This window comes from Hyalella azteca, unplaced genomic scaffold, assembly GCF_000764305.2.
Source record: "Hyalella azteca isolate HAZT.00-mixed unplaced genomic scaffold, Hazt_2.0.2 contig11002, whole genome shotgun sequence".
NCBI classification, from domain to species: domain Eukaryota; kingdom Metazoa; phylum Arthropoda; class Malacostraca; order Amphipoda; family Hyalellidae; genus Hyalella; species Hyalella azteca.
The window spans coordinates 54,068-68,277 of record NW_025941015.1 but is presented as its reverse complement, the minus strand read 5'-3'; the positions used below and the strand labels follow the sequence as shown (position 1 = coordinate 68,277).

Sequence of the window (14,210 nt, the reverse complement as noted above, 5' to 3'; positions counted from 1 at the left end):
GACCAGCCCCATCGTGCGATAGCGTCATCAGCGTTTGACCAGGGGCATCATGACGAAGCTTGACCAGCTGCTCTTTTAAAGCATATTACGCAGATTTGGCCTACCGGGCAATTGACTTCCAAAAGAGGCTGGTAAATAGAAGCAAAACACCCTACGTGGCCGACTTGCTCCTGATTCACCCCTAAGCCGAATATAGTTCCTCTAAAACGACCTTAATCGGCACGAAAATTTTGACAGGGTGCTCCTGATTCACCCCTAAGCCGAATATAGTTCCTCTAAAACGACCTTAATCGGCACGAAAATTTTGACAGGGTACGTTCACTTAGCGAGTTTTGAAAGTATGGCCCCTGGACACAAGCTTGTCCCGGGTCATACGTTTATTCCGGGACAAATTTTACCCCCTGTCCCGTTATTATTCCCGGTAATTTCTCGTCTCGTCCCGGTTAATTTCGAGAAAATTATTCCGAGACGCAGGAGTGTAATCTAGAGTAATGTGGATTTTTTATCGCGCTTCGCAACGCGTGTCTGCTTGACGCAGCTTCTAGCTGTACGCGCCTAATGTGACTACTCTTGTACAAATACATACATTCATGTAATATCTTTAAGTAGGTTTCATTGAAGACCAGAGAATTGGTTTTGTTGACAATTTTCTTATTAGTTTTTCCAGTATATCGAATAATATTTACAATTTACACTGGTAAATCGAAAATTAGGGTAGTGATGGACATTTTTATTTCGTTAATGAAAATGTAATATTGCAGCTACAGCAAGCGTCAGCGTGAACGCTTATCGTATAGCCGTAGCCTTAGCCAAGGGGTAGCGACTCCTAAGCAGGAGCTACAGGCTTTATTTGATTTTTTATTCTAATTAATAATATTAATGCAAACTTTTACTGTAGTTCAGTGAGGCCAGAATGATTTTTTATTCTAATTAATGATAGTAACGTAAACTTTTACTGTNCAGGTGAGTGCAGCAGCTGCCTTATAGTCACCCAGGACGACAGCACCGTGCAGCAGCTGCATCAGGTGAGTGCAGCAGCTGCATCAGGTGAGTGCAGCAGCTGCCTTATAGTCACCCAGGACGACAGCACCGTGCAGCAGCTGCATCAGGTGAGTGCAGCAGCTGCATCAGGTGAGTGCAGCAGCTGCCTTATAGTCACCCAGGACGACAGCACCGTGCAGCAGCTGCATCAGGTGAGTGCAGCAGCTGCATCAGGTGAGTGCAGCAGCTGCCTTATAGTCACCCAGGACGACAGCACCGTGCAGCAGCTGCACCAGGTGCGGCCTGCAGCTGCAGTAGTTAAGTCCTCGTGCAGCTGTCGTGTCCAGAACTCAGTCTCAGCTGCCAGTCCAGTCTTGCAACATATAACTAGAAATGAACTGTTGCCAGCTGCAGCATTTCAACAGTTTGCTGACGTGGTCTTTATAAATGTCTCAGAGGGGATGGTGGCTTTACAGACTATTTTACAAGTCCTCCATGCAGTAAATTATTTGTTTCTACTCACCGTAGGGCTAGAAATTAGTATTTGTTCAGTAGCATCAGGGTCGTCTAGCCCCGCGAGCTTTGATATGACTAACTACATATGAAGGAAGTCTTTCGTGATGACTGGTTAACATATTATTAATCCCAGAGCAAACTTACATTTCTCGACCGCAAACTTACATTTCTCGACCGCAAACTTACATTTCTCGACCGCAAACTTACATTTCTCGACCGCAAACTCGATGACGAACAAATGTGAGCAGTTGCATCAAAGTAGCGCACATACTGAGCCTTACTTAATAATAATAATATAATAAGGCTCAATTATATTATTTATTTATATATAATAATAATAATAATGTGTCGGTGCTGCAGGTTCTGGTGCACGGGTCAGAGATCGTACTGCAGAAAATTTTCTACCAGACCATCGGCGTGAAGATGAACCTCGTACCTCCGCCGCATCTCTTCGATCCTAAGGACGCAAAGAAGAAAACAAAAGGAAAAAGATTTAATAAGAGAAGAAAATTTTGTAATAACCCACAGGCTAATGTTAAACTGAAGACGCAAGTCCACGCCAGCAAAAAATGTGGTGAGGGCTTCATGTTTTCGTTGTAGGAAATGTTACTGTTGATAAGCATCTGTATTTTGCTGTAATATTTCCTTCAAATTCATCCTAAGCATTTCGCAATTAATTAGATCATAAGATCGCGTAATAAATAGCGGCAAGTATGTTGTGCAGTTGTGGAACACTGATACAGAATAATGCCAGGTATTTTACTAGGTTCATAAATTGCCATCGATTCGTTGAAAACATCTTCAATAAAATGACAATTTAAACAATTATATGCATATAATTATATTTGTTCAGACCAGCTTGTGAGGGCTGAAAGTGACTCGGAACCGGCGACTGCTTCACCGAAGATGCGCGCAGTCTGTGGTCCTGCAGCCTTGGCCACAGGCGACGCAGACTCTGCTGCCACTGGCGACAACAACACCGCTGCTGCAGGCGACAACACTGCTGCCACAGGCGACGGAAACTCTGCTGCCACAGGCGACAACGACTCTGTTGCCACAGGCAACGCAGACTCTGTTGCCACAGGCAACGCAGACCCTGCTGCTACAGGCGACAACAACAAAGCAGACCCTGCTGATACAGGCGACAACAACACCGCTGCCACAGGCAACGCAGACTCTGTGGCAGCTCAAGCTCAGACTGCTGCTACATCAGGTGCCGGTGCTGCTTCCCCTGCAGCAAGGCTAGACGAGACGATCACATTGACGCAAATTCAAGAAAAATACAAATTTGTGGGCGAGAGCAGCGATTCTGAGACAGACGAAGAGGAGAGCGAGGAGGACAGAGAAAACAGAAGAGAAATGAAGCGGAGAAGAAAAGAGGAAATGAAGAATCAACACGCTGAGAAGGAACGCAGGCGAAAATTGTTCACGTCGCCGATGATTATTGTGCAGTCGTTGAGAGTGAGTTGTCAGATGGTAATGACAGTTTATGGACAAGTTTTAGCTGAGTTGTAATCATGTAGAATAGAACGTTTAGAAGATTTTACTAAAACTGTCAGAAGGTTGGCTGATGTTAGAGACCAACAGAGCAAACCGTGCGACCATCTCTATGCGGTGTACCGTTAGTTTCATCGAGTTCCTTCCTGAAGACTCTGGCGTTGACAAACATTTTCAACATTTCCAGAAGTAGCTGTTATGTTATGACCTGTTCAGTCATGTTATGTATTTCCCAGCGTCTTGTGTTATGTTCAGTCATGTTATGTATTTCCCAACGTCTTGTGTTCTGTTATGTATTTTCCAAAGTCTGGTGAGTTATGTATTTCCCAACGTCTCCCCGTCAGGGGGGACTTCTGACGTGTGTCTGTGCGCGTCAGAAGTCCGATGGGATTTCGCCCTCCTAGGGGGATTGTTCCTGAGCGCCCCACCGCTGAGCTCGCGGTGTCTGACTGCAGGTCTCAATTGTGGGGTTAAGTTATTATGTAGGTAGGATACCTTACATTAAGTTATTATGTAGGTAGGATTCCTTACATTAAGTTACTAGTGCAATGTTCTAGTGGAGGTGAGCTTAACTAGTGCAATGTTCTAGTGTAGGCGAGCTTAACTAGTGCAATGTTCTAGTGTAGGCGAGCTTAACTAGTGCAATGTTCTAGTGTAGGCGAGCTTAACTAGTGCAATGTTCTAGTGTAAGCGTCCAATCGAAGTAATCTCAGAAAAGTACAATATCGAAGTTAAATTTTATTTTTACCGATTCCTGCGGCTCATAACATGATAAATAAGCAGAGGTTCAATCTATTACTCTGATTATTTCGTGGACGTTCTGTAGAAGTCTTTACAAGTCGTAAAATTTATTGATGATCAATTGAACCTTTATTGTCTATACATCATCATCTTTCAATTTATTTCTAAACTTCAGTATGTATTTTTCAACTTGCGAGGTCGTGTCATGAATGATGCTTGAATTAAAAGCCCTGCATTAGCAGTTTTCTATTCTTATCATCCCACGTGATTGATTTGATTGCAAGTTAACTAAAAATTATATAGCCAAGACATTGTTCTATTTATTATCTTATTTTATTTAAGATGACAAGAAAATATACCGTATTATTGTTGTAAATGTAATAATGACAAGCTCTATCTTCAGTTTAAATAACACTAATATATCCAATTCGCTTTGCGCTTTCAACTTCATTATTATTAATGTTGGATGGCGTCGAAGCATGCATATCAATGCATGCCATTAATATGCATGTCAATGCATGCATATCAATGCATGCCATTAATATGCATGTCAATGCATGCATATCAATGCATGCCATTAATATGCATGTCCAGCATGCATATTAATGCATGCCATTAATATGCATGTCAATGCATGCCATTAATATGCATGTCAATGCATGCCATAATGCATGTCCAGCATGCATATTAATTCATGCCATTAATATGCATGTCAATGCATGCCATAATGCATGTCCAGCATATTAACAAGAAGACCCTGGGCAGGTATGGCAGGCAGAGAGCGCCCCCCACAGGTGCCTGGTGTACCTGCTGGTGTACAAGGGCACCACGGAGGAGCAGCTCTACCTTACCTCCATCAAGAGGGAGAAGGACGCCTTCGAGTTCCTCATCAAGGAAAAAGCTGTGCGTGCTCTAGGGTCCGGTCAAGTAGTAGTAGTAGTAGTAGTAGTAGTAGTAGTATAAATGTTTGCTAGCACTTCATCTATCAAGCTATTTCGCACCGTAGGAGAAAATGTAAGCTTTGGTCTGAAAAGAATCCATTTGGTCAGGAAAAAGTTGTGCGTGCTCTAGGGTCTGGTCAAGAATCAATTTGGTCGCTGGGGAGATTAAATCTACGAGATAAGTTATATTTATGAATTGTGGACGCAGGATTATAGTAGGAGAGAGACTTGCATAGGAAAGAGCAAGCATTTCTCTGATCGTTTTATCTTCCGACCGTAACATGTAAATAATTGTATAATAGAGTTTTTTTGGTAGAGCTGAGGGATTGTGCAGACGCTGTCTGCAAGACGACTCATGCAGACGCTGCGGGATGGTGTGTGTAGCCCCGTGACTCTTGCAGACGCTGCGGGATGGTGTGTGTAGCCCCGTGACTCTTGCAGACGCTGCGGGATGGTGTGTGTAGCCCCGTGACTCTTGCAGACGTTGGTGTTCCCCGAGGACGCTGAGGGTCGCAGCGAGGAGCACCCTGACCTGCAGCGCGACCCTCGCAGCGCCGCAGAGAGGGCAGGGCTCGTCGCTCCCGCCGACACGCGCAGGGGCGGCCTCCAGCAGCAGCAGACTGACCAGGTGACGCTAATTACTCACGCATTTCACCGTAACTGATAATTACGGCGGTCATGTTGCGGCCAAGCTAGGAAGTAATTTGTGCAACAATAATCCAACGAAGAATTGAATATTTTTTTCACAAACTGTATGAGCTGGGCAGACGAGGTGGAGTTAAACATCATTTCTTGAAAGTGTGCTAGTCAAATATTCCGTTGTGCGCTGGCGATAAATTTATTTAGGTCTTCTCGTCCTTCCATTCTAATCAGAATAAATATTTAAGATATTGTCCATGTTTGAAGATGAGTTTGAAAGTTGCCCCGACGTTAACTGTTGCTCACTATAACTTGATCACACTTAAGCGTTGTGAAGCTTTTCCTCGAGCCATCGGGGTAACCACTTTTCTTCTATAAATAAATGAAATAAATGATGAGCTAACATGGAAGTGCGGCCGTCGCTATAAATAAATCAAATAAAAGATAATAAAATAAGTGCGGTCGTGGTGTTGCAGGAGTCGCGCGTCATCGTCGACATGCGCGAGTTTCGCTGCGAGCTTCCTTCCCTCATACACAAGCGGGGCATGGAGATAGAGCCTGTCACCATCGAGGTGAGTGTGCTTACATCATGTCACCATCGAGGTGAGGTCTGCTTACATCATGTCACCATCGAGGTGAGGTCTGCTTACATCATGTCACCATCGAGGTGAGGTTGGTTGTTATAGGGAGGCTGTATGATTTAGTCTCGGTAAAGCATGGCTCCCATTAACGTTGTTACTACTAACGGCGGTCGACCATGCCATCATGGTTAGTTGCGATGTCAAAGCTATACTCTCGGTTCCCATTGTAAAAATTGACACGCTACGGGCGTGTTATTTGCGATTTCAAATCTATACTCTCCGTTCCTATTGTAAAAATTGGCAATTATTGGCAGTTCCTTATTAACTGTCCACATGTTGCAGGTCGGCGACTACATCCTGAGCCCCGACATGTGCGTGGAGCGCAAGAGTCTGAGTGACCTCGTGGGCTCCCTGAACAGCGGGCGCCTGTACTCCCAGGCGCTGGCCATGACCAGGCACTACACCAAGCCGATGCTGCTTATTGAGTTTGATCAGAACAAACCTTTCCATCTCCAGGTGCTTTATCTTGCTGCCTTCTTCCTTATCTTGCTGCCTTCATCATAATCTTGCTGCCTTCATACTTATCTTGCTGCCTTCATCCTTATCTTGCTACCTTCGTTCTTATCTTGATCTCTTGCTTCTTATCTTGCTCGTTTTCTTGCTGCTTCAACATTGCCACTTATAAATTACGCTTGTCTGACATCAGAAAACGCGATTTTTAATGTCACATCAACTTAGTCTCTCCGCCTGCTTTCATTATTTCCTTGTCAGTTTAAATACTAGTATATTGGTCACAGCTGAACATCACACTAATCATGCCGCAGGCGAGCATCACACTAATCATGTCACAGGCGAGCATCACACTAATCATGCCACAGGCGAGCGTGCTCAGCAACGCGCGTGGCGTGTCGAGCTTCGGGCAGCTGACGCAGGGCGAGCCTGACAACAGGGACGTGGGCGCCAAGCTGCAGCTGCTGACGCTGCACTTCCCCAGACTGCGGCTGCTGTGGTGCTCCTCGCCCTACGCCACCGCAGAGATGTTCCAGCTCCTCAAGGTCCCAGTCATGATGCTCATAATAAAAGAGGGCTAAGTTAAAGATGAGGGAATTGTTGGCCTCGGTTTTCAATTATCACCTATGATTTTGTTTTTAAATTTAATGATGGTAAGATTTTGAATTGGGGAGAGTTCATTTCAATCAATAATTACGCATTTCATTTGGTCTTTATTTTCCAGCATTAGAACTAGAATTTCTGAGGTATCGATCAAATAAGCTTTGTATTATTTTCCGTAGACATTATAGATCTCTTATTGAGTGGAATCGAACTTTCTAAAATACCTATCAGCGAAAATAAATATTAGCTACTTACAACGCCCACTCGAGTACATTATGCAAGGTCACAGTTCAAGTCACACTCATATCTTGTATCTGCTGTCGTTGCAAACATTGAAATGAATTTTTATTCGGCGCTTATATTTCTTTCTGGAATTTATTGTCAGAAAAACCTAATGAGCAATTGTCCTGTCTAAGCTTTGAAATTTTGGTGATGAAGGTAATTGATTTATTTCCTCTCTATAGATAACAGTTATCAAACACACATTATCATTGATCATTATTGTCATGTAGTTCCTCTCAATAGACAACAGTTATCAAACACACATCATTATTGTGGTGTAGTTCCCTGTCAACAGATAACAGTTATCAAACAAACATCATTATTGTGATGTATTTCCTTATTTCATTTCAATAGATAACAGTTATCAAACAAACATAATTTTCAATATTTACAGTTAGTTCTCTCTTACGCGCCATGAACGCAGGTTGGTAAGCAGGAGCCTGACGTGGCGACGGCTCAGGCCATCAAGAGCGACGGTTGCCCTCTCGACACCGTTGAGAAATACAACCCTGCTATTTATGTTAGTTAACCCCCCTCTTCTATGATATATTGTGCAATTTTTATTTTAATCGATTATCTTATTAATTAACTAATTCCATTATTACTTTTAATTATTATGTGAATATTATGAAAATATTGTTAGTTGTCTAAAAAATTAGTTATTCTCCTGTGTACAAACTTCAAATGGAGAAATTCGTAGGTATGTAATGCATTATGGATATGTCTATTTACAGTAACTAGTGGAACGTGTATCGGCATTTTGATCTATGTTTTTTATCCAATACCGCGAATCAAAATGCAAGATTTTATGATTAAAATGAATCGGTTTACATTTCGTGGGAAGTGAAAAAAGTTTCTTAACTCCAGGTATTATCCCAGTTCCAAGTTATAGATTTATTTATAATGCCTTTACTTATGATCAAAGTACCAAGTTAGAGATTTATTTACAATACCTATACGTATAATCTCAGTCTCAAGTTGAAGATTTATTTAAAATGCCTGCATGCATTATCTCAGCACCAAATTAAAGCTTGATTCGTTTACCGTCACGCTTTTCGGCCGCCAGGATTTCATGTCTAAGCTGCCAGGCGTGACGACGAAGAACATCGACAGACTACTGAGCAAAGTGGTGGACCTCCCGACGCTGCTCACGCTCAGCCAGGATGCCATCAGTGACATCTTAGGCAACTCTGCTCACGCGGGGCAGCTGCATGCCGCCCTACACGCCACCCTCAGGAGGGACGACATCGAGCAGGACGTCAGCAAAGGGCGTGGCGGCAGGGGCAAAACTCGCCGCGGGTTGCCCAAATTTCACAAATAATCTCCGACGCTCTCACCACGTACGCAGCACAGTGCGAGCGTTCATATTGTTGAGTGTGATCTCATATTCTAGAGCGCTGTAGTATTTTCTTGCCTCTAAGCAGGTGTCATTTTTGTTTCGAATAATATTTTTACAAAATTTTTCTAATTCATTGACTACTCCTGCACCTAGACCCTCATCAAGTATTTCTCTAATTAATCCAGGAGAAATATAACTTTTTAATGAGTATACAAAAGGAAGGTGAATGAAAAACTTCAATTTTGGTCTTCATGTCTTTATGAATTGACAATCTTAATACAAAAATAAGAGACAGAATACAATAAATAATGCCAGATTATAACTAGCACGAAGGTAGAGGCCTAGTCAGCGTCTCTCTTCCTCTTGGGTATGACCGTGGGAGTGCTACCGCCGTCCTCGTTCTTGATGTGAATCACTCCAACGGCGCCCGGCGATACTTGAAATTTTGGTACCACATCACCTGTCATATCAATACAAGTTCAACGCCACAATAAATCCTCGTAAGAAGTTTCATCTTAAAATTGTTAGGATAGACAAGAAAATTGCGATAAACCAACATCATAAAACAGCTACCATGATGATTCGTGTACAGCGCTGCTAAGTCTCAAGTCGTATTTATGGACGGAATTCGCAGGCACGCCTAACTTATCATTACTATGATCTTAGAGTTCATGAGCTCAGTCATTATTAGATTAAAACAACTTTTTTCGTCGTCTATTGCTTTGACAACGAGTTCCGCTCCCTTCCACACAAATACACAACTGATCCCATACATAAATAAAGGACATCACCAACCTGGTGGCCCAGACGTGACTTTAATCAAAGGCCTGTTGACGGTGACAATTTTGTGTGGCGGTCCCGTGGTGACGACCGTGTGCTGCTTCTGTACGAGCGTGACGGTCTGCTGCGCGCTGCTAGACTTGGTCGTCACCACAGACACCGCCGGCTTCACGGCCGCGCCAGCGGTGACCGCCTTAGACGCGCGCGTCACGCTCTGATAAAACATGTCGCAAGAATCAACATCTCAACTATGCATTATTACACCTCATATTTTGTTACGAAGTTCGAATATTGATGCTTTGATACGAAATTAGGGCTGAAAATTAAAATTTGACGCGGAAATTAATGCTAATGTACGAACTAAATGAATTTAAAATACTTTCATTGTTATTTTTAACACGTTTTTCTTAGCTTAGCTTCGCGTTTGTTTGTTTGTTTGTTTGTTTTTTATTATTATATCACTCTTCCATGCTTTATAAAATAAATAGCTACATTACATCAATTCGAAAATGTTATCTGACAAATCAAGTCAATTCCATGTACGCGGACATGGAAGACTTCGATTTTTCCATTAAATGCAGGGAAGTACCGTAGGTGTTTATCCTAATGATGTTCGTAGTCCATACGCATCAAAGGTGGGAGTAGGTCGATGTGGAGGATAGAGCAACTTCCAAACTAAAGAGATGGTACATATTGAGATAGCGTTCCAGCCCATACTTCAAGTGATTGTTGCAGCAACATCATGTGTTGCAGAATGCATGCTTAGCATCACGGAAGAAATTACTTAAGTCGGACAAATGTAGGTGCTTGCCAGTGGCACCCACGATGAAACCAAGAATACATTGGATTTGATGAAATATAAATTTTAAATTGAATTTGACTCTGCCCGGGGGATGACAGACACTCTGCCTGGGCAGATATATACTCTGCCCGGGGGATGACAGACACTCTGCCTGGGCAGATATATTCCAGCCCATACTTCAAGTAATAGTTAGCGTTCCAGCCCATACTTCAAATAATAGTTAGCGTTCCGTCCCATACTTCAAGTAATAGTTGCCACAACATCTTGTGTTGCAGAATGCACGCTTAGCATCATGGAAGAAATACTTGAGAAGTCGTACAAATGTAGGTCCTTAATTGCCAGTGACACTAACGATGAAACCAAGAATCCATGGGATTTTATGATATATAAATTTTAAATTGAATTTCCTGACATCCACTTTGATGGCTGCTTAGCCTACACCCTACATCTTATCTTCACAAATTCAACAAAATAAAATTCGCTGAAAGTTATCAACGCAACTGCAACATTGGCGTAAAATGCACTAATGTAAGAAACTCGTAGCATTGTTTCTCTTACAGCGTTCCGTCCCATACTTCAATTCAACGAAGAAGTAAATTGGTTAACAGTGTACTAAGTTAGACGCAGAATATCAGGGCCCATACTTTCATAAACAGAGATGTATCTACTACACGTTCATTGTCATCATTAAAGCTTCATGTTCAAACAAGTCTGGGTTCACTTATCTCCGCTATTCCGTTCGAAGGTAAAGGATTGATTAAATAGGGATTTTAAAGAGAATATTTTCTATATATAGAGAGAGAGAGACGTTTCCTATCGTCTCATATCTTTTAAAGTTGGGTGAATCGGAGTGATAACTCCACCAAATTTACGTTACGTTCAGGTTCAGGTTCAAGATACCGGTATTCATTACTTATCGTTTTGTCAGGTGGTTGCCGAGTGGCACTTGATAATTGGCACGATGAAAAGGTTCTCTTTTAAATCCCTATTTAATCAGGATATTGAATGAAGAAGTGAACGAACTTTCCTCTTGTTTTATAAAATGTTGGTGTATTTTTCAAGCCCCGGCCACCTGATGCTGACGCCATAACTACTGTCGAATGATACCTTAAAACCGGGATTAGATCTCGAATAATAATTCAAACAAAACCTCTCGTGTCATTGAAAAGTAGAAAAGAAGTTTAATCGAGAAGATAATTTCGAATTATGTGTAGTTATTCATTTCTCCGCGAACTTTATTGTACAGAAATAGAGGGCGGAACCTCGTGTGAACTTGCCGACTACCGCGGTCGGGTTCCGACATGCAGGTCTTGATACAATATTTGAAATGTTCATCTGAAATGAACTTGCCAATTCAGGTACTAGAGCAAGTTACTTCAAGCATAAAATCATGTCACAACCAAGTGCATCAGCCAAAAGTACTTTATAATAGAATAGAAGTGTCGGCATTGAAGAAATAGGCCCATGGCCTGTTGCCGATTCTTGAACTTTTCGTGACTTGATTCACACGGGATCCGGACTTTTGAACCCGATCTTTCCATAACTGACGATTGATTGAGATAGTGGTACTTTCAACTGATACTCCTTCATCCACTCTAGCAGACGAAATAAATCAACAACGACAACTTAAGCGAGTTGGCGCTCGTGGCCCACGACATTAACCTGGCTGAAGGTCTGGTGGATAATCAATGTGTCACAGCAGATGCATCAATTCAATACCTGCTTCATTTTCTGTGTCAAAATTAAAACAAAACAAAAATAAAGTTAAAAAAAAATGATACAAAAGACTGTATAACCCCTTTTTAATCACTGTCAGTGACTAACGCGAGGCCATAAAAAGTGTTTGATATAAACTCGCTATCAATTGGACTGCACAAAGGATCATCAAATCTAAACAAACGGCTGATGGAATACCATGAATAATTTCTAGAAGGGCTAGAGATTGTACGACTCCATGAAGAGGTCAGGGGCCATACTTTCAAACTCGCTAAGTGAACGTAAGTACTTACGCTCTAATTTCTTGTCTATGATTGGTGGATTTTTGCTTGAAAGGCCGTCAATGATTGGCTGATGAACTTACGATCTCTTAACTTTTTTTGTAGTGTAGGAGAGTGTGTCGGTCCCAGTCTTATGTCTAGAGCAAACTCCCTGAAGATATTGTTGACGCTCCGAGTATGAACGCGTTCAAGAACAGACTAGACAAGGCCATGCATGAGCATATGTTTCGTATGAACGCGTTCAAGAACAGACTAGACAAGGCCATGCATGAGCATATGTTTAGTCTTAAAATGCCTCGTACCCTACGGAACAACTGATATCTTGAAACGACTTTAAACCTACCGTTCGTTGAAAAGATTTTATCAAAAGGCCAGTCTAGTCAAGAAAAGCACAAGAATCGGCGACAGGCCTATCCAGGCCTACTCTTTAATGCCGAAGATACTATACTATACTACTGTACTACACTATACCATACTATACTAAACTCACCCTGGGCGTCTTCTTCATTTTATAGTTGCAGGCGGAGAGGCAGTAGCGGTCAGGAGGCATCCGCAGTCCGCACTGTGGTTTGATGGCGGGCAGAGGATTGCTGTTGCGGGTCCGAGCTAAATCCAGCAGCAGCTGCACAAAAATTTCAGTGCCAAGTTCAATGGGTGAAAATTTGGTCTGAATAATAAACAAAGTGAGTTATGTCAGTGACGTACAAACTATGTATGAAAATAATGCAACACATAAGCTACAACAAAGTGAACAAACTACATTCGGATACGCCTTTTAAGTACGATATATTTAATGTTAGATTAATATACACAAAAATCTCTTATTCGCCGCAACATATGTTGCTATTAAAGACAGCCGCTCAAGTAATTCATCCTCAACGAAAAAAGTAAATTCGTTAACAGTGTACTAAGTTAGACGCAGAATATCAGGGCCCATACTTTCAAAAAAAGTTAAGAGATCGTAAGTTCATCAGCCAATCATTGACGGCCTTTCAAGCAAAATCCACCAATCACAGACAAGAAAATAGATCGTAAGTACTTACGTTCACTTAATCATAGACAAGAAAATAGAGCGTAATTACTTACGTTCACTTAGCGAATTTTGCAAGTATGGCCCTTGAATTAGCGTGTCACTCACATCTCTAGGCGGAGGCGCCGTGTATGATCGGTCGACCTGCATCTGCACGGCAAGCTTCACGTCCTCCACCTCGACCGTCTTGGCCTTCTTAGCGTAGTTGGCGAAAGCTCTGGCGTCGTCCAGCACTTGTGTCACATATCCTGCACGATATCAAACTATCTTCATACTTATTTAAGCGGCCTGCACGATATCAAACTATCTTCATACTTATTTAAGCGGCCGGGGTTACGGTTACACAACTTAGATCAAACTATCTTGATTCTGTTTAAGGGGCCGGGAACGGCTACACTGTTAGAAAAAACGGTCCCACTGGCATTCTAGTGGCCGGTCGCCCCGTGAAAATAAACTGTTTCGCCGTTTTTATCAGATGTTTCACGGATTTCTCGTGTTAAATTAGAATAAAAACGACGACTCGGTGTTTCTTTTCACGTGCCGACCGGCCACTGAAACGCCGGTAATACCGTTAACGGTAATTTTTCCAACAGTGTACATAACGTAGATGGATGATCTTAAAATAGACCATCACCTCACATGTATACCGATATTCAAATCGAACATAGAATCGAAATTGAACACGGAACAAGTTAGTTAGTTTAGTGGTCAAATGTGCACTAGCGCTTCAGCTAGTTAGCTATCTCGCAAGGAAAGTCAAGATGAACAGCACCAAAGACGTGAAAGTTTTCAGCTAGCGAAAGTTTCTTGAATCAAAAAATGGTTCATCACCCACAAGGGGCGGAAGGTCTCAGTATCCAGCTCGCCGAAGCTGGCTATAAAGAAGCAGCGTTAGCATCTCAAAGAGACGAAGTGACAAGGAGGGACAGGTGACAAGGAGGGACAGGTGACAAGGAGGGACAGGTGACAAG

General features: G+C 42.3%; 2 protein-coding genes across 2 annotated transcripts in view; one reads left to right on the top strand and one right to left on the bottom strand.

Moving 5' to 3' along the window:
• LOC108668390 (DNA repair endonuclease XPF) overlaps positions 1-8,754 on the top strand; it is a gene marked incomplete at its 5' end in the record, with an annotated part of 11,478 nt that extends 2,724 nt beyond the window's left edge. The window contains 9 exon segments of the mRNA XM_047882676.1: positions 1,862-2,071; positions 2,351-2,958; positions 4,501-4,638; positions 5,158-5,304; positions 5,792-5,887; positions 6,239-6,412; positions 6,775-6,951; positions 7,716-7,811; positions 8,358-8,754. Coding sequence (XP_047738632.1) covers positions 1,862-2,071; positions 2,351-2,958; positions 4,501-4,638; positions 5,158-5,304; positions 5,792-5,887; positions 6,239-6,412; positions 6,775-6,951; positions 7,716-7,811; positions 8,358-8,612 — 1,901 coding nt within the window.
• Positions 8,755-8,889: 135 nt separating this feature from the next.
• Positions 8,890-14,210, bottom strand: part of LOC108668389 (transcription initiation factor TFIID subunit 9-like) — a 6,639-nt gene continuing 1,318 nt past the window's right edge. Inside the window, exons 2-5 of the mRNA XM_018155593.2 lie at positions 13,348-13,487; positions 12,700-12,831; positions 9,426-9,624; positions 8,890-9,090 (exon numbers count right to left, since the gene is read on the bottom strand). Coding sequence (XP_018011082.1) covers positions 8,972-9,090; positions 9,426-9,624; positions 12,700-12,831; positions 13,348-13,487 — 590 coding nt within the window. The 3' untranslated portion in view covers positions 8,890-8,971. The remainder of the gene's footprint in view (positions 9,091-9,425; positions 9,625-12,699; positions 12,832-13,347; positions 13,488-14,210) is intronic.